A 27261-nucleotide genomic window follows, 5' to 3' on the forward strand; every position below is an offset into this window, starting at 1 on the left:
CCCCCAAAAAACCCCAAACCCCCAAAAAACCCCAAACCCCCAAAAAACCTCAAACCCCCAAAAAACCCCAAACCCCCAAAAAACCCCAAACCCCCAAAAAACCCCAAACCCAAAAACCCCAAAACCGCAAACCCCCAAAAAAACCCAAAACCTCAAAAACCCCCCAAACCCCCTAACCCCAACCCCCAACCCCAAAACCCCCAACCCCAAAAACCCCAAACCCCCAACCCCAAAAAACCAAAAACCCCCATACCCCCTAACCCCAAAAACCCCCAAACCCCTATCCCCTAACCCCTATCCCCTAACTCCTATCCCCTATCCCCTAACCCTATAACGGCAATGATAATTAGGCTACGGCGCGCAATAATTTAAAAAAAAAAACTCACCGAATAGGGCTCTCACCGAAAAAGGCTCTCACCGAATCGGACTCACCGAATCGGGCCATTCCGGGTAGGAAGGCGCCTGCTGCGTTAATACATAGGGTGGTTGCCCAGACCCACGCACGATTTGCCAATTTTTCTTGTTTGATGAGTATTTGTATTTTGCCAAAATTTGGGCTACCCGAAAGATTCCACTGGATAATTGAGCTGTACTCCTCAGACATGGCATATCCACTAACAGTGTGAGTCGAATTTTCACCGTCGACAAGAACAATACTTCCACGCCTTGGGCACTCAACTGTCAACCATTTCCTCGAAGGCACAATTATTGAAGTAAAGTTTTAAAAATTTCGAACTTTTTGTATAATGCCCATAATATACTCTCGCCACTTGTAGCGCTTCATTTTGTCATTAAACCGGACCTGGGGTCAAAATGCCCCCTTAAATCATTATATGAAGCTCCGTTCTGTGTAAAAACGATCTTTTAGATCCCACTACTACATCCCAGCTATCGATGCCTGTCATTTTTGCATTAATTCGACGTTGGATCGGTGTGGAGGTGACGAGTTTAGCTGACTGCCTGACTGGGGTGTAAAATTATTGCTTTATCAACGCAACTTTATAACAAAGCACGCTTGATATCTTCAAGACATAACTTCTCTGGGTATAATTGGATTTCCACAGGATGATGATGTTGTTTTTGCTAGTTTGTTTTATTTGTTTTTGTCATTGTTTTCATGTCAAGTTACAGCCTATCTAATATCTATTTTGTGATTCGTGCAAGGCATGGTGCGTTGCGCTTGAAATGGCTGTGCCCGTGGTAGGATTTCTTTGTGGAGTTTTCTTTGCCTGCCTTGCTCTTCTTTACTACGAGCTAAACGCATCAAGACATGTTCCCCTCACGACCATCAGCACTCTTGATAACGCACCATGACCAATCTTCATAGCAACTGTCCATACAAATCTTAAATATATCAGCCGGGGACAGATATCAGCCAGATATCAGCTAAAGCTATGTGGGCTAATAAAGCTATAGCCTAAATATATGTTGCTTATTTTTTATAACATTTTCTTTTTTTTTTCCCTTTATATCTTAAATTTTTCTGAAGGTGTTGCGACCGTGCCAAATTTTTTTCAACTCAATAAGTTACTTCGGTCACAAGCACTTTTTAACGTTTGCGTTTTGTCGCTTCTACCTTTTTCTCGACCTTTGCTATGTTGACGTGTATTGTTTTTGATACTATGATGGTCAGAAATAAAAACAACTGAACTGAAGTGTTTTGGATCTGCAATTACCAATGGGCTCGGAGTAATAAGTAAGCAATTTTAATTTGATGATGTCAGAGTGACGTCATTTAAAAATAAAAAATATTTTTTCAAATGTGAGTTGTCTCTTTCTTATACACGTAGGGAAAAAAGTTGAAAATTAGACTAGAAACTTGCGCAAAAGGAAAATTGCACTTTCGGCACTAGCGGCGCAAGGTGCTGCTAAACAAACGGCCATAACTTTTTTTGCCAAGGGTCTCTGGTTGGAGGAGAGTAAAAATCTTAATCTAGAAAAGTTAAGCTTTCCAACAATACCTAATTTGTTAAGGTCGCAATTTATTCCAGGTCAATACGTTTTACGCTTAGACTAATATAGAAGATCTTTGAACCGAAAATCATTTGTATTGTTGTTGTATTTATTGTCGGAATATCATCATCTGCTGTAGCCTATTTAAAGACTTGTTTTTATTTTACCTAATGATAGGCAAAATTTTAATTTAAAACAAATCTGTGATCTTTTGATTACGTGTCTATGGTGTAATCAGTGGCGTAGCCAAGGGGGGGGGGGGGGGGTTACAACCCCCTCCCCCTTGGCATTAAAAGAGCGTTAAAAATTGCATTAAAAGAGCGAGTTTTGCCAATACTAAACATTCAAACATCTCAGCCAGGAATTAGCAACAAGAAAACACAGAGACTTAGCTTTTTTTCCGAAAAATGCCGAAGAAAACATGATCTTATCCTGTTGCTATGCTACCGGACAGCACCATTTTACAAGAATATTTTACCCACATTTTTGTTGAAAATGCTCTCAGAATGCACCAAATTCAAAGTAATTTTTCAAAATTTTCTGGTGGAGGCCCCTCAGACCCCCCGCCGTTGGGTGGCCAAAACCCCCCCCCCCTTTCAAAATTCCTGGCTACGCTACTGGGTGTAATATATTCACTTCAGCTGTTAGATTGAGCGCCATTGAACAAAATGAATTCTCAGGATACTTACTTGGTTTGTTGCAAGTGCCTTTTAACGTTACGTAGTAAGAACGATTATATCCTACACATGAAAATAAAAAAATTGATCCCTGAAAACAGTTCTTTCTGTCATTAAACACCTTTTCTTTTATCGGTTTTCGATTTAATTCTCACACGTTGCGAACAAAGCAATTGCGTTCTGTTTAATCACAACACAGGCCAACAAAAAAATTTTTTTTTAAAACGCACGACATGTTAGAGCCATTTTAGGGTATTTCGAGGCGGAATGGCCCGTTTCGGTGAGTCCGATCCCTTAACGGGGGATTTTTTCATTTTTTTTTTTAAATTATCGGGTAGGCTACCGTAGTCTAATTATCATTGCTGTTTTAGGGTTAGAGGTTAGGAACTCACCGAATCGGACTTACCGAATCGGATTCACCGAATAGTAGCAGACCCATTTCGAGGCCCCTGATTCCGAAAATGCACTTGTTTTTTTTCGAATTGCCTGTAGTTTTTGAGATACAGCAAAAACTATTTTTTCTCAGTTTTGAGCCCCTATAGATTTAACGTGGTGTCGTTTATTATATACTGTCACAATCAATGTGCAAGGCCTCGCGTCGGGCTGCTTTGCGTCTTGACAGAATGTGCTGTTTTCATTGTGGAATTTTGAGCGATGTGTTATTATCGGGTATTGACCTGAAGTAACCTTTGAATGAGAAATCTGTATTATGTAACGTATTTCTAGAATCGTCTGTAAGTATAGTCAAGTGGGGTAAAAAAAAAATTTTTTCAGAAAGGTTGTCCTAGATTTTTTAGCTTATCAAGTATGACCACTAAAGTTGGTCACAATATGCAGACCATGTATGTCTATCATCCCCCAATGAAATTTTTTAAATCCATTAACTGGTTTGGAAATTATGCCCAAAATACCTGAATTTTTTTTTACCCCAGCTTTGGAGTAAAAAAAATTTTCATGGGGTAAAAAAAAACACCTGTTAGTATAGCAGCTTCTTCTTCTTTATTATTATAATATTGATTTCATATGTTTTGCTATTGATTTCATATGTAATGTAAATGATTCTCCACCAGAGGAAAGAAGCTTTGTGTAACTCATATATCAAGGACTGTGAGAGATGCTGAACCCATACTCGAAACTGACCGGATGGGTCATGATGATGTAAACGATTTTGCCCACAATTTTTGTATGCACTTTTTATTAAAATACACATTGTGAAATCGCAAAGTCTCATTACTGTAATAAAAACAGCAGCAAGACAAAAAATTGTGTCTAGTATACTTATGCACGCCATCCTGAATTTTATCTGCAGCTCTGGTTTGAACATGCAAGTGGGTGATTAAATTTCGCGGATCGTGAATCCTAAAAAATCAACCAGCAGTTTGTGAATGAACATACAACTAAAAAACAACAGACAGGAAATAAAACAACAGTTTGTGTATGTATGATTGTATGTGTTGTGCACTATCAATCAATGGATCACTCTGTACTCTCAATCTGCGCTATTGATCGACTAACCCGCAACACTAACCTTAAGCTCGGACCCCCAACTCCAGAAAACATCAATTGATTGTGCATAACACATGCATACATTGGCACTGATGCATCCAGAAGTTTGTTTTTGTATTTTTTGGTGATATACTGCTTGGCAGTTGACATAACACCAATACAAAGCCAAAACATTCCATAAAATGCACTGTTTTTTTTTACCCCAAATCAACGAATTTTATTGGGGTAAAAAAAAACACCTCAATAATAATTTACACAAACATTTGGAGGCCCCAGTCTTTGTTGCATCTAGTAGTCTCACAACATAGTACTCACAATATAACATTAAAACATTCATACTACCTATCACTAAAATTTAGCAAAAACCTTTAATAAACTCCTCTGAACCTTTTTTTGCACCCTTCGCTGGCCATATTTACTCTATTTAACATAGCTCTTCTTTGTCAAATCCAATCTTTTTCCTCTACCCCTCAAAGTAATCTCCAAAGACCACTTAAACAGACACTAAAAAGGTTGAGTGAATATCTACTCATTTTAGATGTGAGATGGTAAGTGTTTTTTTTTACCCCAATAACCCCACTATTTTTTTTTACCCCACTTGACTTGCAACTCTGGAATGTTCTGTTGTTTTTCATGATTTCTGAGCGTCGTTTGTCATGACGTCATAAGGATGTTTATCTGTAAATGTCCGATTGCGAAATCGTTATTATGTAAGAGTCCTCTACCCTACGTGACCTTCTTTAGACTTCTTTAAGCTTCTGCTTGTTGACATTTATTGCAACTTGACAGAACAGTGTGACATTACGTAACCTTCTCGATGTTACTAGACCGAAACAACTTTCTATAAATAGTGGTGTAGTTTGCGTAATGATTAATTATTGAGTTGAGTATGTGATTATGGGAGTTGTATTATTATGAGTTGATTATGAGAGTTGTGTTATGAGTTGTGGATTGATAGTTGGTGCAGAAATTATTGTTGATTGAGAGTTGAAGTAATCGAATACAAGTAGATGAGAATTGGTGCTGATATAAATTGTGTTCGAAATTAGAGTTATTTGAGAAGCAGTTCGTTAAAGTCCTTCAAGAAGTTAGATTATCATTTCGCTAGCAAAACCATTCGACATTTAATTGACTGCTTTTCGGTTTGACCCATTAAACTACGTCATTGAACCTTTCCAAGTCTTTTTCCTGGTAAGAGATAGAAAGAAATCGTGACAATTACATAGACAAAACTGAAAGTAATCCCAGGCACATTTCTCACTTGTATGTAATCAGGGGCCCTGAAATACTCTAAAATGACTCTCACCTTTTGTGCCAAATTTTTTGTTGGCCTGTGATAATTGATCTCATATCTGGAAGACCTGGTTGAAAATAGCGCCTCTAATTTAGCTGGTTTACTTAATATTGCTGTGAATAGTTACGTGACTATTCCAGCAGCGTAACTTACTCTACTATCTTCTTTGAAATTTCCTCACCATGTGTCAATGCCAATACTTAAATGAACCATCACATAGTGGTGTCAGGAATAAGCTATTTGACTTATACAAGGGAGAAGGAAATATCACCGAATTTCAGCTCAAAAGTAGGGGTTTGACTTATGCACGAGATCGGTCTACAGTATACTCATTACTCAAGTATGTACATACGATAGTGCAGGAACGTATATTGATGAGTGTATGAGATGTAATACCGTATTTACTTGATTGTAAGCCGCGCTTGATTGTAAGCCGCCCTTGATTGTAAGCTGCATGTAATAGTGTGAAAAATTTAATGTAAGCCGCCCTTGAATGTAAGCCGCAAATACTGTTTACACGCAAAGCTGAAACTGCAGTACTCTCCAAATTTACCGGTATGTTCATTAAGTACCATAAATAAAACTGACAACTCCTTTTTTTCTTTCGAATGCACGTCATAAATGCATGTGACAATTTAAAATGCACGTCACAAATTCACAATTGTCGGCATCAGACAACGCAGTACGGCAAAACATCTATGGCAAAGTCGACAAGGAAAAAGGCAAAAACAAAAAATGTAAGCCGCCTTTGATTGTAAGCCGCCCTTGAATTTAAGCCGCAAACATGATGAAAAAAAAACTTTATAAGCCGCGGCTTACAATCAAGTAAATACGGTATATTTTCACAATATATACATCAATACAGTGCTTATTGAAGCAAAACACGGATGACAGTTTTGCACCGCATCGCCCCCGGCTCCCCCCCGGAGGTCGGCGCGTATGTCAACTAGTGCTAGAAACGATAATTATCATGCTAAACACCAAAACTTTTCAGTATTCAATTATATTTTTATTTAGTTTTATTACATTGTATTGCTACATTTATTATGATTATATATGTTTTAAGATATTATATATATTAAATATTATATACACAAGTCTTAACACAGATAAAATACAATAGCCTAACTATCAACTAAACTTCACACTATATATTTAGTATTTAAAATTTAAATACCGGTACCTGTCATTGCATTCAAATAAACATAACTATCTTGCAAAAATTGACAGAATTTTTTTTGTCCTTTTGCAAAAAAATGTTCGAATGCTGTACAAGAATAATAGACTATGATATATTTTTCAGGAACGTCAAAATATCATCAACATCTCTAACAGCGATTTGGAAGCACCGATTGACCTAGACCACCGTGAAAGCTTAAAACTTTGCGTAAAGTTGTTTTTGTGTGGATGGAAACCTGAACTTGTGAGCCAGGCAATTAGTAAAAGTGAGTTTTTTATTTAGATTTGATTAAACTTGACAATATGATTTTAAGTTATCTTTGTTCTCTCTCATATGTGCTTATAGGTTTAAAATTTAAGTTACTTGTACTTTGCAGCATTGTAGTCTGCTTCCGCGCAATCTCTGCTGCACTGTCCTACATGTGCTAACCTTGGCGCAAAATTCGTGTCAGTCTGTCTCAATGGCTTCTGCTCATCTAATTCCTTGTAAGCTCATTTGCATGCAAGCGCCAACATTGATCTATAGCTAACAAATCACACAATGAAAAGCCTATTTATTATTTTACCTATTTTCTTATGTGTTAAAAATAAAAATGTAGTGTGTAATTCACCCATCAAAAAAATTCGAAGCTTAAAAAACTTTTGTCTTGACAGCTTCTTATGCGATTTAGAGTCTAATTTGAATGAAGTAAATACTGATTGTAATGATACAAAGAAATTCGAATAATAAAAAGCTTCCTTCAACTATGACTATAAATGAGAAAAGCTATAAAACAGATTCTATTGAATTCATTAATTTATTAAATAATTACTTCACAAATATTGGAACTTCAATGGCAGCTAAAATTCCAAATTCAAATGCAAATTTTGAATCATTCATGTTAAACAGAAAATGTTCTTCTTTTGGCTTTCCTGATATAAATGAGATAGAAGTATCTGATGCTATAAGGAGCCTCAAAGCAAATAAAGCTTCAGGCATTTTTGAAATACCTTCTAAATTTATCAAAATGGCTAATGTAATTATATGCCCTTTTTTAACAAAAGTGCTGAATAAATGTGTTTTGCAAGAAATCTTTCCTGATGTACTCAAAAAGAGTCTGATAATACCTGTACCAAAAGTTAGTTCACCTTTACACTTTACAGATTTGCGACCAATTTCTTTATTGCCAACTTTTGCCAAAATTTTCGAAATTTTTTTATATAAACGGATGCTGAATTTTATTGACAAATGTAATATTTTAACCCCAGCTCAACACGGTTTTCGTGAAAATGATTCAACAAGCTTAGCATTGACAAAAATTTATGATGATTTACTTTCTAACTTGAATGATCACAAATACACATGCTCGGTTTTTGTTGATTTAAGTAAAGCTTTCGATACAGTTGATCATGGCATACTTTTAAAAAAACTTCACCATTATGGCTTTCGTGGCAAGTTTTTAAACGTTTTAACATCTTATCCAACAAATAGAATGCAAAGTACAAAAATTAACGGAAAGAGTTCTAATTTCAATGTTGTTAAATGTGGTGTCCCACAGGGGTCAATCCTTGGTCCCTTGCTTTTTCTTCGTTATGTGAATGATCTTCCAAATGCATCTTCTTTTTCAACTACACTTTTTGCTGATGACTCAAACTTTCATATGTCAGATAAATGCCTGTCATCTCTCCAAAAAAATGTCAATAGAGAAATAGAAAAAATTGATGTGTGGATGAAATCCAATAAACTTTCATTAAATTATAGTAAAACTACTTATATGATCCTCTGCAACAAAAAAAAATGCAGCAGAAAATTTTAGTCTGTCCATCAGTGGCCGATCCATCGAAAGGAAGAAATGTATAAACTATCTAGGTGTAACTTTGGATGAGCGATTGACATGGGATATTGGGATAGTCATATTATTAATCTTAGAAAGCAGCTTGCAAAAGTCTGCGGCATAGCATTTAAGCTGAGATACATTGCTCCTTTAACAATATTACAAACTTTATATTATGCTTTGTTTCAATCCAAGATCCAATACTCGATTATAAATTGGGGAAGAGCAAACTCTACATTGCTTGCTCCACTACAAGTGTTACAAAACAAGTTCATTCGATCCTGCTTATTTTTGCCGAGGTCAACAAATACAACTGTTCTTTATCACCAATTTAATGTGCTCAGAATTGACGATATTATTAAATTAGAGACTGCAAAATTTATGTACAAATATGTGCACAAAATGCTGCCCCGGGCCTGTGCTGGCTGCTTTATTTTTGTAAATGAAATTCACCATCATAAAACCCGTCAGAACCAAAAGAATGATTTATATTTGTCTTCTACAACATCAAATTCTGGTAAGAAGATGCTATGTTTTAATGGAGTGAAACTATGGAATCAAGTACCAAAAGAAATAAAAGATAAGTCTTACAATGTTTTTAAATTTAAATATAAATGTTTATTAAAGAGATTGTGCAATGATCACTCCTGAAACGTATCATCCGCTTATTTTTCTACACAGCTTTTTTATGTTGCCCTGTGTTATTCCATTGTTAATGTAGTGTTAATTCCATTGTTAATGTTTACAAATTAAAGTGCTGGTATTGTGCTATATATATATTATATACCGTAACTGCAGACAGTGCACACCGTTTCGACCTCCCGGTCTCATCAGTGCAGTAGTTACACTGGAATAATGGCCATGGAGACATATATACCTCCATGTGACATTTTCCCATTTGTGGTACCTTATCAGTAACCAAAAATGGTACTACTGCCAACCTTGCCAAAGTGCTCAAACTGCAAGCAGTGAGCTTTGCGCAATGCATAGCAAGGTGCCTCCAGTAAAGTGCTCAATTGGCGTAAACCAAGAGCGTCAATAACTGCAGACAGTGCACACCGTTTCGACCTCCCGGTCTCATCAGTGCAGTAGTTACACTGGAATAATGGCCATGGAGACATATATACCTCCATGTGACATTTTCCCATTTGTGGTACCTTATCAGTAACCAAAAATGGTACTACTGCCAACCTTGCCAAAGTGCTCAAACTGCAAGCAGTGAGCTTTGCGCAATGCATAGCAAGGTGCCTCCAGTAAAGTGCTCAATTGGCGTAAACCAAGAGCGTCAATAACTGCAGACAGTGCACACCGTTTCGACCTCCCGGTCTCATCAGTGCAGTAGTTACACTGGAATAATGGCCATGGAGACATATATACCTCCATGTGACATTTTCCCATTTGTGGTACCTTATCAGTAACCAAAAATGGTACTACTGCCAACCTTGCCAAAGTGCTCAAACTGCAAGCAGTGAGCTTTGCGCAATGCATAGCAAGGTGCCTCCAGTAAAGTGCTCAATTGGCGTAAACCAAGAGCGTCAATAACTGCAGACAGTGCACACCGTTTCGACCTCCCGGTCTCATCAGTGCAGTAGTTACACTGGAATAATGGCCATGGAGACATATATACCTCCATGTGACATTTTCCCATTTGTGGTACCTTATCAGTAACCAAAAATGGTACTCACTGATGAGACCGGGAGGTCGAAACGGTGTGCACTGTCTGCAGTTATTGACGCTCTTGGTTTACGCCAATTGAGCACTTTACTGGAGGCACCTTATGTGTTAATGTTCTTAATTTTGGGTCTTTTGTTTAAATGTTTGGGTGGCAGCTGACTTTGGTGACCTTTTGGTCTTTCGCTGCCATCCTTGTTGTGCGAATTATTTGTGTTTATTGTGTTTTTGCTTTTTGTGTCTTTCTTTTTCGCCAACAAAAACAAAAAATAAATAAACTGAACTGAACAGATCAAATTGGGTAGACCGTCAATGGTGAAAGAACGAAAGGGTTCCACATGTCTTTTTGATTTTCGATGTTGGATTCCACGCCTTTTTTATGAAGAATTTTGACAAGTTTTGCTTCGACAGTTATGACACCTTGTAGCTTGCAATGTCAATCTTGTCATTGCGCTTGTTGTATTTAAATAGTTTAAAATTTGAATCTAACAGGACATGACTTTCGAAACTGTCCACCCCAAATGCTCTTTTGGCTTGAAAAGGTGTTTTTCTTTCTTTATATAGCATGACCAAATTGACCATGCTGTCACAGAGGTGTTAATCATTATTTGAAAGTAGGCCTGGAAAACTGATTTGACTGAAAGAAATGTATTCTTGTCATTTGATTTCCATTATCTTTAAATCAAATGTTAATGTTTCAATGCTCGTAGTTTTGTTGGATCTTGGAGTGACTTGTATTGATTCAGTGATTGTTTCCTTTCCTGTGGACCCACTTGGTCTTCCTGAAACCGTGGAAGATGCTGACCATAATAATACAAGTTCTGTGGAAATGGAGTTTTATAAAATTAAAGTAAGGATGCAGTTTAACAATCTTTGAAAGTTTGTAACATAAATTTAAGAACTGTTACCATCAATATAGGACAATTAAGAAAACATGTCTCATGGAAAAATACATGATACACTTCCACTAATCGACGTGTGATCCAGGCCAATAATTAATTAATGAACGTGAAACCCTAACCTTTTACAATTGTTTTATTTCAAAACCAAGCTGTGTTTGACCTCTGTGTAAGTTTTGCTAAATTACTTAGCAGTTTGCTTAAACGTCGATTACGACATTTGTCAGAAACAAAAATCACGAAGGCTTGTAGCTTCCACAGCTTGGCGCTTGCATTATAATTGTGACTACTGACAAAGCGGTGCACTGATCATAATAGCTTCAGAAGTCACCTTGATTCCCACTGAAGCCAGTGATGTTGACCTGTAACAGTTGCATGCAGTTTGCCAACTGTCGTAGCAGTTCCACATTATCCAGTGGCGACCTGATAGTGATAAAATTAGTGTGTCATGTGTTAAGAAGTTTCTAACAGTCCACAATTACTCAACTTTTTGTGGTTTTGTTTTGGGCAGTCTGATTTTGAATTTACTTCTTGTAGCCAATCTGGAAAGCCTTACAATCGGCAGTTGAAAGCGGCATCGTCACTTATATTGGTGTATGTGATTTTGACAAAGAGGGATTAAAGCTGCTCCACGATTGGGCAAAAGTAAGCACATCACCATTCACCATTCATCTAGTGCTTAAAAAGTTCTTCCACAAACTGAATAAGATCTAACGCAGCAGGTAGCGAACATCAGTTCATGCATTAAAGATTACTGATGCACATCAGGGATTGCACATTTCAACATTAAACTCGGTACCTGCTGTGCTGGTAAGATAGTAGAATCAAGTTTAGTTTTAGACAAGTTTGATTCTACTATGAAGTTATAGTTTTGTTCTTGACATGATGACACAGTCTGTCTAGTGAGAACTACTGATTGACTGTCAAGATTTGCAATCTTGAACGTTTTAAAAGAAAATGCGTTGAATCGATTACTTTTTTAGGTATGAAATATCACCACACGGTTAGCAAAGGACAGTGTGTTTGCATCTTGATAAAAATAGTCTGCAACAGTCAAGATTGGTAGGTGCTGGTTTGAAGACAATGTCAGATTGTTAGTGATGATGTTCTATTTAGATCAAGCCTTCCATCAACCAGATCAGCTTGATAAACTGCTTTGTTGTTTCAACTGATCTTGTACAATATACCAGTGAAAGCAACATTGATCTCCTCACCCACAACGACCCACCTGGTGTGTTTTGTGAGCACGACATTTTGGCGTTGCCACTTTGGTGTGCGTCATATTGTTGCGCTCACATTCTTATCGAAGTAATATCATAAAGTATTGAGTGATATTATGCAATATTTAATAGTCTCTGAAGTTACTCAACATCTAAAATTGGTCGACTGCGTTTTGAAAACGACTACACGGCGCTTGAAAGGACGTCGGTTCGGCACCGCTCCAAAACACACAACTGTGTCACACTTAATGGCATGTTAAAACAATGCGTGTGACTAATTTGATGACTTTGTGTCTCTTCGATGCTTCCGATTGTCTGCTGTGTTGCATCTGTAATCACAGTATGCTGTACATTGTTGAAATTGGCGCAAAGGAAACATGGTTTCTGTTTGTATAATCAAGTGATGACTATTCAGAAATTCTTCCTGCCCGGAGATTTCAATCTGTGATGAGCGACACCACGCATACTGTTGACCCTGCGGTATGGACGCCAAGTTACGTAGCCAGGTGATCTGTCAATCAAATTGAGAGTGTTTGCCTGTTTGATATATGGCGCAGTGGTACTACCGTACTGGACCCTGCTTCACGTCAAATGGTCACAGAAGTTTGGTTCCGCTTCTCTTAGAACTTAAAGCTGATTAATGGAATTAATTTGTTTTCATCTCTTGGGCCCCTCCATTTTGCATAAACGGTGGAAGGCTGAAGGGTGATGTATTTTGTAAGGGCGCCACTTCGCTTTGAGGACACTGTGCCCAACTGATTGGTGTTGAGCAATCTGCACGAAGGGTTAAACCTAATGGATTTAGGGTCTGCTACTATTCGGTGAGTTCCTAACCTCTAACCCTAACCCCAAACCCTAAAACGGCAATGATAATTAGGCTACGGTGCCCGATAATTTAAAAAAAAAATTAAAAAAATCCCCCTTTAAGGGATCGGACTCACCGAAACGGGCCATTCCGATGGATTTAACAGCTGCTGGTCGGAAAGTTAAACACCTCATTTTCATTGTGGGCCTCATGCGCTACCCCTGGATCACAACTCCATGGCTCAAGTTACAAATTTTTATCTTAACGCTTTTACTGTTTCAACTTTATCTCAGCTAGCAAATCAGTGCTTTTTACACTTATCTGCAAACGTTGAATCAATGTAAAAAAGACTGATTTGCTGGCTCTTGTGCACCGAAAGAGAAGAATGTTAACTTAGAAACTGTGATTCAATTGTTTTCGTATTTTTTAGGTACTCTGTCTTGGTACGATATCGCGGAATTGTCCATTCCAAAGGATATTTCGTGTCTTCTGAACGGAAAAAGAACTCGATGCAGAGGCTCGAAGAGTTTGCTTCATCTTAAAATTGTTTTTCATCTGCATCTCCAAACCAACCTTCCTTTGTTGCGTTTTTGTGCAAATTCATTTACTTATTTATCTTTTAATATTTTATTTACGAAAATATTGCAATAGCTGGAGTTTCGCTTTTACCAGCATGGTCGTTGTTTACTTCACAAATGCAGTAAACAAACAACATCAGGCTAAAACAAGTCGTTATTTTCTACATTTGTGAAGTACAAACAGATTGTTTATTAGTCTTTGAAATTGTATTCTTGCTCTCTTTAGGGAAGCTTGAAAAATGTAATGCAGTTTGAAATAAGAGATTTTATTCTGTTTGACATTGCTATATGGTATCTACAATTCGTAAGTTATTCAGTGTGCAAATATAAAAACTGAGATTCTGCTTTCATGCAAACAAAAAAGTTGAAAATAGTACTTGAAAAATAAATGTAGTGTAACTTAAACAGTGAAATGCAACCTTTCAATGCCTTTTCAAAAGTTTATGATCCACTTAACAGAATACTATTTTTAATAATAAAATTACTATTTTTACTAAGTATATACTATTTTTTTAACTAACTTATTTGTTTTTTAGCAGTTTTTATTGTTACGTTATTTAAGTTTTGCTCATGAACCTCAATGCTAAACATCACGATCGTCCAACAAGAATCGAAAGCATTGCTGGTTTCGCAGCACTTTGTATTCAACGTATATCCAATATCCATGTTGTATCATTGCTAAAGAGTTTTAGTCTAAACGTGTCGTAAAATTTTCCACAAAACGACTTGAACACTTTTGGATCATCTCTGATCAAAGGGTTAAGTACAAAGGCAGTTGGCAAAGTTGGCATACAAACATAATATGCCAATGGATTTTTGTTATGTTTTCATTCTTATTTAATCTTACTCAAAATGGAATTTGTACTGTTCGTCTTTGCCGTAGGTCTACTTGAGAACTTTTTATTGCAATAAATGCGTTTCTGGTTTGAACGCAAGCTTTTACCTGTTGTGGTCGTAATGTCTTCTGCCTTTTGCGAAAAATAACACTGTGTCACCTCAAATTTTCAAAAGTTTGTTTTAATCGTATGAACGTTGCCAGATGTAGAAGCAATTTCTGTTTGTTGGGTTTGTATTTTGATGTGAAGCAAATGGTAATAGTAGCTGAGCAATTGGGGTTCTTACCATTCTTTTTGTCTTGATAGTTGACAAACTAACACTTTTCAAATCTACAGCATATTTAAAAAAGTTTAACTGCAAAACCCCACTTGACTGTGATATTTTGTTGGCGTTTCTATTTGCTTGCACCTCACTCAAAAATGTTTTATTTTATAACTCATCGATTTGTTGACTTGCACCATATTTTACATAAATTATTCTTTATTTTTGCTTTCTATTGTTCGTTGCACCCTTTTCACGTATAAACGCATTTATAGTTTAATATCTTTAGACGAGTACATGCATCGGCAAGATTATTGTTGCTTTTGCAGTCCAATATGAAGTACAGTAGAACTCGGTTAATCCGGATGAAACTGGAAGTACAAATGAGTCAGGATTGATAGAACCGTCATCGGTTAATCCGGATCTTCGCCTAATCCGGATGGAATCGCCGGTCAAATCGAATCCGGATTAACCGAGTTCTACTGTATTACGTATGGCCTACTGGGTTTTCAGCCGTGCCAAATAAACTGTATTGATAACACTGAAAAATAGAATACTCTGGTTCTTTCGTTTTGTCTACGAATCGTCTCAGCGATTGCTCGCATTGAATACTCAATTTCTTGGCGGCATAATGACGCGTTTTTGATTTTCCACCGCCTGTGCTTACTGCTTAAACATAGTAGGTTAAATTTCGGAAAAAATCACTTGAAAAGTTACCAAGCAATAACTCGGTAACTTTATTGTCAGTTGAAAGGACAATTTTTGCGCCGGTTGCTGACCGAGACGTCGAGCACACTTCCGAAGTAAACGTTTACACTATGGTCGCTGGAGCCAAACTTTCTGCCAAGTTCCTTCCCTAACTAATACAGTGGAGGCCAAATATCAACATCTACTTTTCACAAATCTTCTACTTTACAATTTCACCTTAAATCTGTCTACTTCACCCTACTAGAAGATACACATAGTAGTTGGGAAAAAACTATATTTAACATTATTCAATGTACCGACCCTGGAAGCACCAGACGCGGCATAAAGAGACTGTTCAAACGTTACGTGGCGTCATTACGAAGATGTCAAACAGTTATATTGCGTTACTTCAGCACAACATATTCGCACAAAATCTTGAGTTTCTTATAGCTTTATGGAAAAAGTGAAGGGGTTCATTCATTCATCTCCAACGATGCTTTTTTGATAAAACCTGGGAGGGTGCAAAACTTCTATAACGTTTTATATCAAGATCATTATCGTTTTATATCAAGATCATTAGTTTTATATCAAGATCTGTAGACCTCCAATCCTCCATAGCAGATTAGGCCTATCCACAATACACATTTCTTGCTCCTCATATACCGTAATCACAAAGATTAATTATTAGAAATTAGTCATAGCCGAAACAATCGTCAGTAAAAAAAAAGACTTCAGCGGGGTCCTAACAATGAATCATTCGTTAAAAAAGCTGTTTGCTTGGTCTATTTCCAGTGCCTGAGACACTGGCTGACGATACTTATTACCGTACTTAGTAATAAATGCAGAAAATCAGTTACAATAACTGGAGATAGTGTAACTTAGAGAATATAAAATATTTCACGACAACTGGTTGGATGGTGATGAACGCAGTGAAGTAGATAAAGTTGTAAACGCCCATAAAGTTCAGTAACAGAGAAACAACGCACAGACACTACAACTAGAGTATAGTATGCACAAGAGTTTCACTCACGCTGTAAGCATTAGAACCAGCATAACTTTAAATAAGCAGGCAGTAGGCTAACTGAAGAAAAAAAGAAACCTTCGACCAAGGTTTGCCGCAAAGGGGTTTTCAAACATACGATGTTCAGTGGGATGGGAGGGTGTCAGATATTATACATTATAATAGGAGGACGAAAAATGTTCAATTTAGAGTTATATAGGGGAGTGAAGAAACCAAAAATGACATTTTGTCATAGTTTATAAGTTAGTTGTTTTGTTTTTTTATATGAAATTTAAGCAGCCTAAATGTAACTTGTACACGCATGTGTTTGCTGCTCCCTGCAGCACAGATTCACAGACATCGTTGCCTTCTTATTCTTTCAGCAACGAAGAAACAAGTTTATTGCAAAAGATTTCACTGTTAGACACACGATTAAAAACAAAGCAAAACGCGAAGGTCCAGAGTTAACACAGCTTCTTTTCAAGTCCGATCGCAGAACAAAAACACGATATATAATTAAACCAGCTGGTCGGTCATGTGCTGAGCGACAAGACAGGAATACACTTTTGAGTATTACAGCAGTGAAGTAACAGAACACCTACCTCATCCTTGCACTGTATTTGAGGTGCCTTGGATAGCAAGGCGTGAAGGAATTACAACAAAGCCATCAAAGATTCTACATATGGGAGAAGTTTTGTAAACTGTACAGTGGGTAGATACGGTTCGACCGTTCAAACACTTATGAGAGAGCATTAGTTTTATATCAATTAACGTTGAACCAACAGCATACACTAGCTCCTTTGTGAATTAAAAAACATTGGAAAATGGGAGTAAGGACAATAACTGCAGATAAAGAATCGGCTACCCCCACTGATGAAGGCAAAACCGAGTTTGGATGATGATAAAGGAAAGGTTATAACCAAAGTATTGCTCAAGGAACGTGGGTAAAAACGATTTCAACAAGCCTGACGTGAATCAAGAAAGACTTTCGAAAAGTCTATGATTTTGATGAGCTAAGTTTTTCGCGCCCAGCAACATTTTAAAATGATTTACAGTAATGAGTGACTTAAAGCTTAGTTTTGAAACAAAATATGAAACCCAACTAACCAGATACAGCGCCCAACGGCAAAATGACAAACAACTTGGTACAATCCATCACTTTAGGTCCATGTAACATCAGATGACGAGACGAAGGATATGTGAAGCTGTGCCGTTTTATCGGTTAGTGCCTTGACTAGGAACTTTATCATGTTCTCAAAGAAAACCCACCTTGTTCTAAGGAATGCGCTAAAAACAGACCTTTCACGAGCCATGTCAGGCCTTTCTTAAAGATCAATGACCATCTATTTAAAGACCTTCATATCCTTCACCGCCACCGAGAAAAGCTTCTAAATTTTTATCTTCCTCGCTGATTTTAACTCCGTGGTTGCTTTTCTTTTTGCTACTTTTTGAATCGGCATTCGAAGTGTCGACGTCTTTACTTTTTGATTTTTTCTTCTTCTTGTGTTTGTGTTTCTTATGGACTGACTCCTCCGAGCCTTCATCGTGTTTCCTTGCTTTGTGGTGACGCGACTTTGATTTGTGGGATGAAGATTTGGAATCCTTCTTGTCACCATCAGGAGAATCTGCAAAAAAAGACACGAAAATCGTAGCCAGAGATGATGTAACCGATGTTACCGTTGCCGGTCTAGCAGCAGTCTAACTAAATTTGTTTAAGTTTTGTTTTGAGAGGTTGAGATGGTTAGAAATAAATGATTAGATTTCGTGTGGTCAAAGCAATAGGTTCTAAATTGAAAAAAATGCCTCATTAAAAAACCTAACCGTGAATCACCTACAAAGTCCTTGAGCAAAGACAATGACCATTAACCAGTGAGACAGATCAAGACAACTACAGGTATTATTAAGTAGCACATCTTCGAAAGTCAATGGCCAAACGTGGAAAAAATACAAATCTATGTTCAGCTTGAGTCGCAGATTACTTTGCAGAAGACTCGATAGCAACCATTTACTGATGCACTAAATTTGTCATATCCATGGATCAAAGCAAGATGAAAACAGCCAGAGCGACATTGTTAGCAAGATGCACTGCTCAATAGCAGATCTAAGAGAACGTTACGTTGTTTGACTGAAGAGGAATTCGTTATTTGCTCCAGGAAGTCCAAGTCGCTTGATTGAAGTTGAAGACTCATCCGGTGACTTTCACTATCATCACCAGGGTCTTCTTCCTCCACGGACCCTTTCGTTCCCCCAGCTGGTTTTGAAGATGTCTCCTCGTCAGAAGAGAAATCTTCAACAATTGTTGAAACCTAAAGAATGAAAGAAATGTGGTTTTAAAATTCTATGCACACTTTTTCTTTTCTAACAATAAATTAATAATTAACGTAGTGAATGGTGGAAAAACTTTTTTTCATAAAAGATTTTATTGACAGATTACAACGTACGTTACTTTGTTTTTCATTCCAGTAATTTTGACCTTTCTAGTGCAGTAGTGCACACATGCGAGGGTGACTAGTAAAAAAATGTTAACAGCCGTTAAGTGTTGACAAGTTTTAACAATTTTACTGCAGTCTGCACTGATGAGAACCATAAGTTCAAAACAGTTAGCATCCGTCAGCAGTTAATAGTAATGACTATTTAGACATTTTCTATTCTACAATTAAACCAAAGGCTATTTTTCTCGGTGGGTATTGAGGTACATGTCCTGAGAAGCTTGGCTGATTTTTCATTTTCATGTGTTAAGCTGAAAACGCAACCAAGAGAAATTTCAAAACAAAACTGAAGTTGTTTTTGACGTTTAAAAGCAAATGTTGTAACTATAACCTTGCAAAAAAATGAGGGACACTTTTGTTAAAATACAAACCTGGTTCGACACCCGGCTTAAGTGTCAAGAAAGGAACTGGCCACCCTACTCTCGTTAGTGCCAAAGACTTAGAACAACGAGAACCTTACCTTCTCATTTTCCGAAGCTTAGTAACTGAGTATGGGACTAAACAAACTTCTGTTGGAAGCTTTGATAACTTATAACTTACCATTTGATTGGTCACCTCGTCGTCATCACTGGATACGTCATTTGTCAGGGAAGAGCGTTTTTGTCTATCAGAGGGAGGGGCAAAATTGTTGCGTTCGCCGCTTTGATGGGTCTTTTTGTCGTTTAAATCATTATAATCATCAGTTTTTTCGTCACTTTCGAAAACAGGTTTTGGGATTTCCTGCGCGTCTTCATGTGAACATGTTTCTTCAATTGGAAAAGAAGCATCTATTGAAATAGGCACTTCATAACTATCATCGCCACTCAAGCTTTCCTTGTCTTGCATTACAGAAGGCTTCTCTTCTGCAGTGTCCTCATCATCGCTTTCGATCACGAAATGTTGGAGTTTTGCGTCTTCCTTCCGTGGTTTTGGGCTGACGCGAGATTTAGGAGTGGACCTGGATGATATCGGCTCAAAAGAGTGATGCTTTTGGCTCTTCGAAGAAGTTGCATAATCCTCATCGCTGTCGGAGTAGGAGTACACTTTGTGGGATGCTGAAAGAAAACTCAGTTGTAAAAAGTTCTTTTATAACCCTACAGCACTACAAAAAGTAGACCCAGAAGATCTTCAAAAGATCCTATCTTAACAAGATCTTAATATCATACCTTGATAATGGGTAGTGTAAAGGGTGAAGCTTTGGGCTTAAACATTATAAACAAATAAAAACATTTCTTTCATAATCTACAAACTATCTTTACAAAGCAGGTATGCTGGTATACGTTGGTTACGCAGGCACCCCTTTTCTGACGTAAGGTTTTTGTATGAGAGATAATCATCATATTTTTAGAAAAATCTTCAAGAAACTACAATTATCTTGCTGCACTTACAACTTCCACCACCGGCATCAATCTCATCATCGGAGTCTAACTCTTCCTGGAACCCAGCGACCATTGGATTTCCATCATCGTCTTCATCACTGGACTCTTCCACTGCATTTACATACCTGGAATAAAAAAATTGCAGCTCATAAAAATTCAAGAAAAAAATCGAAAAAGAAACATCCAATGATATGAAGAGGGCGACGAAAAGATACAGATCAAAAGTTCTAGCCTAAATCAAAACATCAAACTAGTCTAGTTTTCATGGATATGATACGATTGCGGAAAATATTCTACTATCGGTGAAACACAGCTTTGTTTTTCAATATTTTTTCCTGTGTGGGCCGAGACTCGACATATTCAAGCAAACAAGAGATGCAACACGAATTAAAAATTCTCATAAACGTTTTCTGACTGGTTGTTCAATGTCAACACGGCTGAGTAGAGCATCGTCCTACACAACGAGCCAACCAACCGGAACGTGATCACGACAACAATTTGCCTGCGCGAAAGTGCTGAGGAACGAAAACTAAAAACACCAACATCCTTCATGTCTCTCCTGACAGAAAAGTCCACTGCGGCAAATTTTACTGCTAACATTAACGACTAAACGTATGGCCAAATACCATCCATGTCAATTGTTCAATGCATACATCGAAAAACATAACCATTAATATAGGTAACCACGAAGCAGTGATGAACATAATCACTAATTGGTCATGTGTATGACAACAAGGCTAAAGCAGGTTTTTGAGCCAATATCTTTGTGGCACACTCGATTCCGAAACTGTAACAACAAAAATGTGTACTTCACGCAAAGTGCCTTACCGTTGGCTAGTTGATGCAGTTGGAGCTTCACGGAAAAAGTTATCTGCGTCATCCTCGTCAGGAACGAATTCGTCGATGCTTTGAGGAGGTTGGGAAATAGACGAGGGTTCAGTGGGAGTCACTATTGCTGGGGTTGCTACCTCGACTTTTACCGCGGGATCCGGTTTTGATGAGCCTTCACAACAAGAGCAAATTCATTCTAGGTTTTGTGGTGTGTGCTCGCCTTGCCAAAACACTCATTGTTGCCACTAAGCAATCATTGTGATATCAAAGAAATTAAAGACACGATTCCTTGCCGCCGGGTAATCATGTCACATGGGTTCGTGTAAAGTTGGACGGTCAAAACGTATCAGGGGTAGTCGATACCCAGGCAGCAAATCAGCCATCTTTCACATTGATTCAACGTCTGTAGACGTTGATCACTAAAAGCAACCTAAAAGACTAAAACAAAAAAAACTAAAACTAACTAAAAGCAACCTAAAAGATAACTGATTTTCTGTCTGGATAGTTATACTACAGAGAGATGCTTAAAAATTGAGAATAAATCAGTCCCCAATAACTTTTGACAGACTTAACTTGCGTCCTATTTTAAGTGATATATTGAAACGTGCAAGAAAATAAAATCTCAATGTACATTACACGAAATGATGCTTTCATTGCATAGAATATGGTATCGTACATCTTCACAATCGAATCATGATCTGAGCGCAATAATCAATGCTCGTAAATAATTACCTAAATGAGAAAGCAATTTAAATACACCTTTGATAAACAAAGCTATTTTTTAGCCTGTGCCATAGCAGTGTAAATACACAAGTGATATTTCAGTATATTTTTGGAACAGACACACACAGCCAATTGCACGCCACGTTTAAGATTTCCAATTCGGTTTCACCCACAAGCATGATGTGTTCGGTTTAGTCGCTATCAGCTGATGACGTTTCATGGTTTGAACTATTGTTCTTCCTTTCTCAACGCAGGCATATCCCAGACAGTTAAGCAGTCGTTTTTGTTCTACATTGATTCAACGTCTGCAGACGTGATGCGCTTGGTAACAAAGATGGATGTCTATTGTCGGGTAACCTACTTTTAGAAAATATGGATAAGAATCCTCGCTTCTTTGGCTCCTTAGGAGATGAAGCTTCAGCTGTCATCATTGAAGGGGAAAAGAGACCACCGTTGTTGCTTTTAGAAGTTTCCTAAACGGAAAGATGATAAATAACTTCAGAACCTCTTTATGTAAGCCTAAGACTAAAAGTGCATTACTGGATTACCAAAGCCGAGTAGCTTAAAAGAACTTTGAAATTCTTGAGTGACTAATACAACGCCTCAAAGGCACGGTTAAAATAAACAATGCCAGACAATCCACCTGAACACTGGGAGGTGCAACCGGCAAGGAAGACGGAGGGGAGGTTAATCGTTTCGCATTCTCTTCCTTGACATGAGTGGCATTAGGGTGTTCAGGGGAAACCGAAGCTTTGGGGTGTCCGTTCGATTTCGGGGGTGCATCATCAGGGGGGCTAGATTTCGGTTGGTTTTGTTTTTCTTTGAGTAATTTAGCTGAACTGAAATATAAAATTTTTCATTGCAAGTTAATTTTCTGAAAATGGATTTTTTGAACTTCAGTAGCTCCACAGCCCACAAACAATTATAAAAGGAAAATATTCAATCAGGAAAGGTCAACTTGCATCAACTACTATTGAAGGAAACATAATTTTGCTGACGAAATAAAGTTGTTTGAGATAGAGCTTTTTGAGTGTCTGCTTGGCCAAACAAATTTAACATGTAGTAGGAAGGTTAATGTACTTTTTCTTCCAAAAATAGTGAAAGTATTGACATTTAAATCGACAAGAACTTTTAAAACCATCGCCGAAAATAAATTCGATTTACAAATAAATCACTCTTTACATCTGTTGCTTCTAGTAGCCTAACTTTTCAGATAAGTAGATGAGTGCAAAACAGATTCTTTGTACCTTTAGTGTAGCTTATCTTTTGAGAAAAATTTATCCAACATAAAACAATTAAGTGTTTCTCGGCAGCCGATTTGTAGCAAGAATTGACAGCGATAGACACCGTGTTTCGCCCATGAGGCTGGGCTCGTCAGTATCGCACCACTAGTGTTAAACTGTTTTATTTGCATCAACAGCGCACGGGTACAAATAATTGACACGGCGAGAGAGCACAAACAAACATAGCCAGGTCGAAGACTTTAGAAAACCGGCCTGCCACACCCCGCGGCGGCGGGGAGCGGCGTGATTTAGGGGTGACGATGCACCCGGAGGGGTAAGTCCACCAGCTTAGGTCGCGGGGGCCAGGCTGGGGAGTCGAGGTACCTGTGGAGGGAGAGTGTGGATCGAAAACGTTACATGACCCGTCCGCAAATTTAGAATGGCGGAGCGGGCCAGGGAGACAGGCTCTTTCTGCATTGCCCAGAAAGATGGCCTGCGACGGGCCGGGCGACCCGTCGCGTGTGGACGCTGGAACCGGCAGTAATTGACCGCCGGGCGGCGCCCACGTCTCCCTCACGCGACCTCGGCGCAGGTACTTGACTCTTATACCCGGTCTGCCAGTAGGCAGAGCGGATAAAATTGGGGTCTACCACGAGGAAGAGAGTCAACTATTTAAGGATAATTTGGTTCTCGTGGTAAACAAAATTCAAATAAAAATGTGGAGCAGAGGCTCGATTAATCAATAGAAACAAAAAATATCTGCCACAAAGGTATTCGACCGCCGCTTTACCAGTCAGTTTAACTCTTATCTTTGTGGAAAGAAAAGAGCCAACAAAACCAGCAACCTACTTTTTAAACACAACGTCGTAAATTTATAGCTTTCAAAGATCATAGAAATTTTCATATCCTAATGAATGTGTACGTCACCGCTTTGTCAGTGACCGCTATCAAACAATGCAATGCATGGCTAGATTAACGAAAATTGTCAACCCTGCCAGCAAATCAGCAAGTTTTACATTGACCTAACGTATATAAACGTTAAAAAGGACTGACTGGTAAATTACACATTTTCTGTTGCTACAACGTACTAGTCATAGTTTTGTTCTTCAGAGCCTGGCTCGTACTGTAGCTCTTCCAGACAACTCTCAACATCAAGATGATTTGTCTCCAACTGCTTCAGCAAACTCTCTCTCTGCGTTAACAAGATTCGATTGACAATAAATATGATAAAGACTCGGATTCCTACAACAAAGAGGAAATGTTGAAACCCCTCCGGAAAAATGCGAAATTTCGAAGTGTTAAATTAGATTGCGTCAGACAAGGAAATACTGTTGTTGGTGTGGTGTAAGCATGGCTTGATGTGATGCTGAATCAGCACAGTGCCACTTATTATCTGAGTTAATGTTCTTAGCACTGGAGTTGTTATGAACAACCAAACAATCCACGCCATAGAAAGATTTCATGTCTCAAGTTAATGCGTGTGATAGCACAACCTCATAGGCTAAAAAGCTACATACTGTGATTTATTGCACAATACACATTTGAACATTTGCCAAAAAGTTGGCAATACCAAAATTGTTCACAACATGTTACGACAGCATCAAATGCAAAAATATGGTTCACTTGGAGTGCCAGGGTATGTGCGTTTATAATAAAAGTTGGTAAAATAAACACAGAGATAGTTTCAATAATAAACTTTATATATGTTTCAAGATAGCGCCACATAGACACTCGTTATTATATTAGTAGTAATAGACTTCACGATATTAGCTATTTAAGGAAGGTGGACGTCAAAGATTTGTTTGAATTATGGTGATGCAGTGATAAACAATCTCCATATGTTAGTTCAAATCTCTATGATTAAGCCTTCACTCCTGTTTGCGATGGCAGAGCAAACACTTCGAGAAAAATATATAAATACCTGTAGTAATAAAAACGGCAAGTTGAAGAACTTGTGAATAAACTTCAACCCGAACCCAGTTTTCATCGAAGATTCTAGAAATAGCACGCCCGCTGAGCCAGGGGGCCTGTAAGAAAACGTATGTTGGAACGTTTTGCGTGGACGTGAAGTAGTTTTTATGTGCTTACCGTTGAAGACATAATAATGCTTTGTTACTATGTTTTGTGTTTTACTTGGCATCCTGTTTCGTGTAAATGTGACACCAACATTGACATGACAACAAAAGCTCCAAAGAAACATGCTAATAACTTCTGCAGAAAAGAATTATCGGGCAGCACATGAAACAAAACACCGGATATATTGGAAAGGAGTATGACACGTGATAGATGCTGCCTACACCAATTTTTAATACCTGGAGGCCTTTTATGTGCCAAGATTAGACCAATCAGGTCAAACTCAAATTAAATTTCCAAAAAACGGAAATATGCATCAGGAAAACCAAGAGATGAAACCACATCAAAACCATTCAGATTTCGATGAAGTTAAACCTTAAAAAAACAAGTTAATGGAATAATAAACTGTTCCGTCAATGACTGCAAAAACAAGTTCATGTTTTGACCTTGGTGAACGTCCAGATAAATTGGTTTTAGGCAAAAATCCATAGCGATGCAGAGAGACTGAAAAGAATCAATAAAGTTGGTAATTGAACGTCGAAGAAGACTCTCAAGCGTTCAATAAACAGTTGGCATTCTTTCAGCTTGATCGGTGGAAAGTTAAATTTCACAAATAGTAAAATACGGGTCTGCTACTATTCGGCTAGTCCGATTCGGCTAGTTCCCTATTCGGCTACAGTCCGATTCGGCTAGTCCGATTCGGCCAGTCCGATTCGGCTAGTACCCCATTCGGCTACAGTTTTGAATTGTATTTTGTATTTTATTCCACAATATCGTTTCTTTTATAGGTGAAATTTTCGAAGCTTTAGATGAGTGGGGTTTAGACCTAACCACTGAAATCTTAAATCATATTTATGACACCGAAAACATCCCTAGTGATATGGTACGTTCCATATTCATAACTTTACCAAATAAATCCGTAGCAACAGAATGTTCACTCCACAGAACAATTAGCCTTGTGAATCATCTAACTAAGATCGTACTCTGAATCATGATGATGTGATTGAAACCAAAACTAAAATTCCAGGTCATGTAACGCCGAAACCCAGGTTTATTCTAAACTGCCACTTAGGTTTTAACTTCATCTTTTATGTCAAACGCTATTTGGCAACTGTCTTTTTTTCGTTGACACGTTTTCGCTGAGACTTTATCTCATTAACCCCTATTGTTAATCATGAAAAATGTTATTTTGATGTAAAACACTTATTTCGAACGAACCCAGACAACAAAATTCGTCATTTTTACATTGATTCAACGTCTGCAGACGTTGAATCAATGTAAAAATGACTGATTTTGCCGCCTGGGAAGGCATTCAAAGGTAAACACTGGATAAAATGCAAGAAGGCAAAAGAAACGATATTGTGGAATAAAACACAAAATTTTCTATAAACAGAAGAATCGGACATACATCTCTCTGTTATCATTTTTAATGTAAAAATTCAAACTGTGCTGTTGAAATTTCCGATTTTAGTTTTGGTTTGCATACAGACGGTGACGTAGGATACATGTCGATTTTATGTGAGCAAACATTTCAATTTAATAGTTCAAACATTTTGCGCTAAATTTCATTTCAATTTATTTTTCTATGACGGAATGCAAAAGAAACGATAAAATACAAAATACAATTCAAAACTGTAGCCGAATAAGGTAGGCCTACTAGCCGAATCGGACTGGCCGAATCGGACTAGCCGAATTGGACTGTAGCCGAATAGGGAACTAGCCGAATCGGACTAGCCGAATTGGACTAGCCGAATTGGACTAGCCGAATCGGACTAGCCGAAACGGGCCATTCCGGTAAAATACAGACACGAACTCATCATCCTCATCACGAACCCATCAACCCAGCAAACAGTAATCCAATAAGCTACAGTGACGAAAAGTTAGACGCTTAGTTTACAAGCCAGAAACTCCTAAACTTTATCATCTCATCGACTTCGTTGGCAAATTGTTAAACGTAAGTTTATCACCATCAGGGTTTTCAATGGACTTGGCTTACAATGTAATTTTTTCTGTTCAACTAAATTTACGTCAGATCAACTACCAGTCTACCATTACTCCAATCTACATCGCCCAGACAGAAAATCAACCGTTTTTTTACATTGATTCAACATCTGTCTAGGTGGTAGAAAATGAAAAATGAATCAATTTGTGTTTGACTTTATACTGAAAGACGTCACTGACTA

General features: G+C 37.8%; 2 protein-coding genes across 2 annotated transcripts in view; one reads left to right on the forward strand and one right to left on the reverse strand.

Moving 5' to 3' along the window:
• Window positions 1–15226, forward strand: part of LOC145774687 (glutamate--cysteine ligase regulatory subunit-like) — a 31027-nt gene extending 15801 nt beyond the window's left edge. The window contains exons 3-8 of the mRNA XM_082585983.1: window positions 6734–6875; window positions 10805–10944; window positions 11531–11638; window positions 12110–12224; window positions 12629–12719; window positions 13449–15226. Coding sequence (XP_082442109.1) covers window positions 6734–6875; window positions 10805–10944; window positions 11531–11638; window positions 12110–12224; window positions 12629–12719; window positions 13449–13560 — 708 coding nt within the window. The 3' untranslated portion in view covers window positions 13561–15226. The remainder of the gene's footprint in view (window positions 1–6733; window positions 6876–10804; window positions 10945–11530; window positions 11639–12109; window positions 12225–12628; window positions 12720–13448) is intronic.
• Window positions 15227–15665: 439 nt separating this feature from the next.
• The window catches only part of LOC145774684 (rab-like protein 6), a 37383-nt gene continuing 25787 nt past the window's right edge, over window positions 15666–27261 (reverse strand). The window contains exons 6-14 of the mRNA XM_082585979.1: window positions 24927–25032; window positions 24094–24197; window positions 22426–22621; window positions 22144–22255; window positions 21057–21231; window positions 20238–20353; window positions 19411–19904; window positions 18498–18687; window positions 15666–18006 (exon numbers count right to left, since the gene is read on the reverse strand). Of these exons, the coding sequence (XP_082442105.1) occupies window positions 17729–18006; window positions 18498–18687; window positions 19411–19904; window positions 20238–20353; window positions 21057–21231; window positions 22144–22255; window positions 22426–22621; window positions 24094–24197; window positions 24927–25032 (1771 nt within the window). The 3' untranslated portion in view covers window positions 15666–17728. The remainder of the gene's footprint in view (window positions 18007–18497; window positions 18688–19410; window positions 19905–20237; window positions 20354–21056; window positions 21232–22143; window positions 22256–22425; window positions 22622–24093; window positions 24198–24926; window positions 25033–27261) is intronic.

The sequence above is a fragment of the Aplidium turbinatum genome, chromosome 7 (genome assembly GCF_918807975.1).
Source record: "Aplidium turbinatum chromosome 7, kaAplTurb1.1, whole genome shotgun sequence".
Lineage (NCBI taxonomy): Eukaryota > Metazoa > Chordata > Ascidiacea > Aplousobranchia > Polyclinidae > Aplidium > Aplidium turbinatum.